Source organism: Trypanosoma grayi (genome assembly GCF_000691245.1).
Source record: "Trypanosoma grayi strain ANR4 Tgr_1271_V1, whole genome shotgun sequence".
In the NCBI taxonomy this organism is placed as follows: domain Eukaryota; phylum Euglenozoa; class Kinetoplastea; order Trypanosomatida; family Trypanosomatidae; genus Trypanosoma; species Trypanosoma grayi.
The window spans coordinates 1-4,097 of NW_008826890.1; the positions used below are offsets into that span (position 1 = coordinate 1).

At 57.7% G+C, this 4,097-nt stretch overlaps 2 protein-coding genes across 2 annotated transcripts; both read right to left on the reverse strand.

Annotated features, from left to right (window-relative positions):
• Positions 1 to 549: 549 nt before the first annotated feature.
• Positions 550 to 1,704, reverse strand: DQ04_12711000 (hypothetical protein; the record flags this gene model as incomplete). The annotated part of the gene is made up of 1 exon (XM_009316798.1): positions 550 to 1,704. One exon carries the CDS (start codon positions 1,702 to 1,704, stop codon positions 550 to 552), a length of 1,155 nt encoding a protein of 384 aa, XP_009315073.1.
• A 402-nt stretch (positions 1,705 to 2,106) lies between these two features.
• Positions 2,107 to 3,894, reverse strand: DQ04_12711010 (putative 2,3-bisphosphoglycerate-independent phosphoglycerate mutase; the record flags this gene model as incomplete). The annotated part of the gene is made up of 1 exon (XM_009316799.1): positions 2,107 to 3,894. The coding sequence occupies one exon, from the start codon at positions 3,892 to 3,894 to the stop codon at positions 2,107 to 2,109; it is 1,788 nt and encodes a 595-aa protein (XP_009315074.1).
• Between the last annotated feature and the right edge of the window lie 203 nt (positions 3,895 to 4,097).

Here is a 4,097-nt window from a genome sequence, read left to right on the forward strand (position 1 = left end):
GCCCCACCTTCCGTGCCCCCCACCCGCCTTGGTCCCGCCAAGCGCTGCCGCTGCGCCTGGCCCCCCACCCCCACCCGCAGCGGTGGTCACGGGGGCGTGGAGACAAACGAACGTGAAAACGAACACAACTCGCAGAACTGTGAAGAAAACACACGCACAGCAAACAAGCAAACAATGGAGTAGTCGGAGAGAACACGTCAAATAAGATAGGAGACGACAAAACCAATATGCATACAGTAATACAAGACGACACGAGGGAGAATCAGGGAAGAAGGAAAAAAAAAAGGAAGGAATAGAAATAAAACAGCAAGAACAGTAAAGAGAGGGAAACAAAATGGGAAAAAGCAACGCCAATCCAAGGAGAACAGTGAGGATCATTCCACTGAAACTCGATCACTGTATTGGTTCTCATTCTTCTATCCACTGCCCATGTTGTGGAAGCAAAGAGGGGGGGGTGAGGAGGTGAGTTATGATCAATCAAGGGCGGGGACAAACTTTAGTGACACAAGGAGCGAAAGGCACCTGTGAAAGAGCTTGCGCCGCACCTATTCATTGCTGTTTAGGTTGATGTGAGGTCCCGTCATCATTGAAGCTGTTTTCACCAGCGGAATGACATTGGTCACCGTGTTTTACTGTTGTTGCTGGTGTTGTGGTAGCCGTTGCTCTCGTGGTCATTGGTGCTGCTGCTACGTATCGCTCCGTTGCGCGATCAAGCAGTCGTGCGGCGTACGGGGGGCACAGCTTTGGTGGGTGGCTGAGTTTCAGCAGCTGGAGTGAACCGTTCGTTGCATCTACGACGCCGCTACTGCTGCTGCCGTCCACTGGAGTGGCGTATTGACGGCATCTCTCACGGTGTGGCGTGGACGGCGGGCGTCCGAAGCGAGTGTTTGCCGGTGGAATGCGCTGGCGCGGTGGTGTGGCGTAGCTGCTCTCCACGTATGTTGTCGCGTCGCCGGTGTTGCCCGACCGTTCCAACGGCGTCAGACACAGCGCAACGGGTGCGGGAGTCAACATCAACGGTGTTGGGGACAACAGTAGCAGCTCAGGTGCGCTCCTTCTGTCGCATCTGCCGCTCCCAATGTTGTTGTTGCTGTTACTGCTGCCATTTCCGTCGAGCGTGGGATACGTGCTGCCTCGCTCTAGCACAGCGCCGAGCATTGGCGACTGTTGCTGCTGCTGCTGCGGGCCCCGCGCCGGCGAGTAGCCACTCGTGCCGCTCATCACCGCACCGCAGCTCAGCCTCGATGCGGTGGCGCCGCCATGCTGCGATGAACGGGCGGTGTGTGGTGCGCTTGAGGGCGACTCCCATAGCGTCTTTCCTGCGGGGACGCTCGCGGGGCTCAGCAGCGACGCCTGCATGGCGAGGCTCGCTTTACCGCACTCCCCCTCCTCCTCCTCACCACCAAGCTGCATCGTCACGACGCCGGAGAGCGTGCCCGCGCATCTCGTTCGCGGCGACACCTGCCGTGAGAGCCCCTTGAAGAACGCCACGAGCTCCTCACGTTCGATATCCTCCGGCGTGGTGTCGCCCTGCGCGGCGCTGATGTCGGCTAGCCACCGCAGCAAGTCGTTCTTCTTCCTCTGGAGCTGCGTGCTCTCTGAGCCATCGCGCCGGCGCAGAGCATCGTGGCGGGCCTCGGCGGCTCCTCGGAAGTCTCTCAGGGGCAAACCCATACGGCCCACCGCGTTGTCTGTCTCATCCATACCGAATGGTGGCGCACCAACTGAAACTGATAAGAAGGCCTAAATAATTAACGCAAGGTAAAATCAACTGATAAAAAAAAAAAAAACCAGGCGAGGTTTGTAATATGACGTGATCTTTTTTTGCGAACTGAGTGTGATGGTTCGTACTTGTTCTTGTTTCTTCGTTGGCCTTGTTGTTGTTTTATCCTTAGACACGCCCGCCCTTTTTTTTTTTTGCTCTGTCTATAGTTACACTTTCCCTTTCCTTCGTTTTTAACACTACAAGGGGGAAGAAGCAGGAAAAAAAGGTGGAAAGCGGCCCTTCCCCGTCAGACACACAGGGCACTCACTCGCGCAATGCATGCACACTTCCACATACACAGAAACGCGGCCGTCGCTGCATTAGATTGTAAACTCTCTCACTTACTGACCCTCACCGTCGCCACCACCCGCCACACCCCCTGGGCTGTAGTGGTACCAGTGGTGAGCACGCTTTACGATGCCTAGCAACTCTTCTCCACGAAACCTCCCAAGCGCCCCAAGACCGCTCTCAATCTCGCTGTAATACGCCACACCATCGTGAAAGCCGCTCCCCTTCGTTGCGACAGAAACAGGGACGGGCTCACAGCTGTGATCACCCAGGGAAATAGGTGTAGAGTGATCCGCCAGCACCGCCATCGTGGCGCCGTCCGGGAGGGCGTCCCACAAACGCTGCATCGCCTCGCCACACCTCTGCAGCATCATCAGCTTCTTCTCAAGGCTTCTGTCATGGCCAGCGTCGTCGACACCCTTAACGTGGATCACAGCTAAGATGGAGTGGTCCGGCCCTATGTCTTTGCTTGCCTTGACACCGGGAAGTAGGCCGAGCTCCCGTAGTGTCGTGTCAACCTTGGCGTTTACATCCGAGTGATAGTCGCCTGTTGCCCCTTCGGCAAGTAGTGCCTTGAGGCCGCAGCAAATCGCCAGACCGCGGATGATGCAGGTAGGGGCGACGATGAACCCTGGCAGTCCGTGGCGCACGACGAACGGTGGCACCCACCCTTTTTTAGCGGCCCCACGCAGAAGCACGACGTTGGCAGCTCGCTTCCCTTCCCGTCGTCGCTCTTCATTGATCGGGTGGTGACGCAGTGACATACTGATGCGCTTTGACGCTGCGTTCACCACGCGGCATGTGTAGAGTGCTGCCAAGTATTCAACATGGTCAGGCGGCACCGTCGGCATGCAGTGCAGCAGTGGACGGCCGTCGCTGAGCGGGTCGGTTCCTGTAATGAAGTGCGAGAGCCCTTTCCCCGTGATGGCGACACCGCAGCGGTGCTCTGTGGCGTACTGAACCTTCAGTGTATGCACCACTTCGAATTCGCCCTCCTCGTCACCAGTAATTGTTGTGCCGTTCAAGTACTCGCAGAGCAGTGGTCCTTCACGCGTGAAGTCGCGGTCGCAGCGGCGGTGCGTCACGATCCCTGTATCCTCATCGATCACAGCAAAATTGCTCTTAAAGGCTATGTCTGTGTCGTCCAACATCAGGCCTGCCCCGAGTGTTTCATACGCTCCACGGCCCGTGTAGTACTGCGCTGGCGGGTACCCAAACAAGGCGAGGTGTGCGGTGTCACTGCCGCAGCTTACACCCGCCTCGACCACGTCCATTAAGCCGCTCACGCCGTTCTGCGCAACCACGTTGATGCCGGGAGTCACGTACGCATCAATGTTGCACGGGGCTTCCACCGCCCGCTCGCCACCAGGGAGCACACGCGGGGGCACACCGCCTACCACCTCCAGCGGCGTGCGGTAGCCGAGCTCCGCGTACGTCGCGTCGCCCACGCCATCAATAATAAACAGTATAATGGGTTTTGGGTGGATGGGCACACCGCACGCCCCAATACACGGGCATCCGGCCTTGATGAGATTTTCCCGCAACTCCGCCGCGCAACGCAAGTGAGCCGGGCACCCATGAAAGCGTGAACCGTACTCGCGGAGGCACTCTGCTGCTGAAAACCTCTCCATGAGTCTTGTGCTGGTCGTTGGGGTTGGGCTATCCCAATTGTCTGGGTAATCCTTTCTACGGAAATACGCCAGCGCCTTTACCGGTTCGCCTTTCCCTATGCGCAGCACACGCTCCACCGTCGGCGCATTGTCCAGGGGCAGGATGTCGACCTCACTCGTGGTATAAACACCCATCGCCACGTCTTCAAGGACATCCAACCACTTCTTCATAGATTCCGTTACCAAAAACAACTCCCCCACAACTGAGTGAGACGTCACTTCGTCGTTGCTGCTAGCAGGCCTCTCTCCCTCCTCTGGCCTCTCCAGTAGGCATGGAGAACAACTACGATAGCCTGGCAGAAGATTCACGAACAGAGGATACCGCTTCAGTGTCCGACCCGTTGCTACGAAGGTGGCGTGCCGCGGGTCCGCCA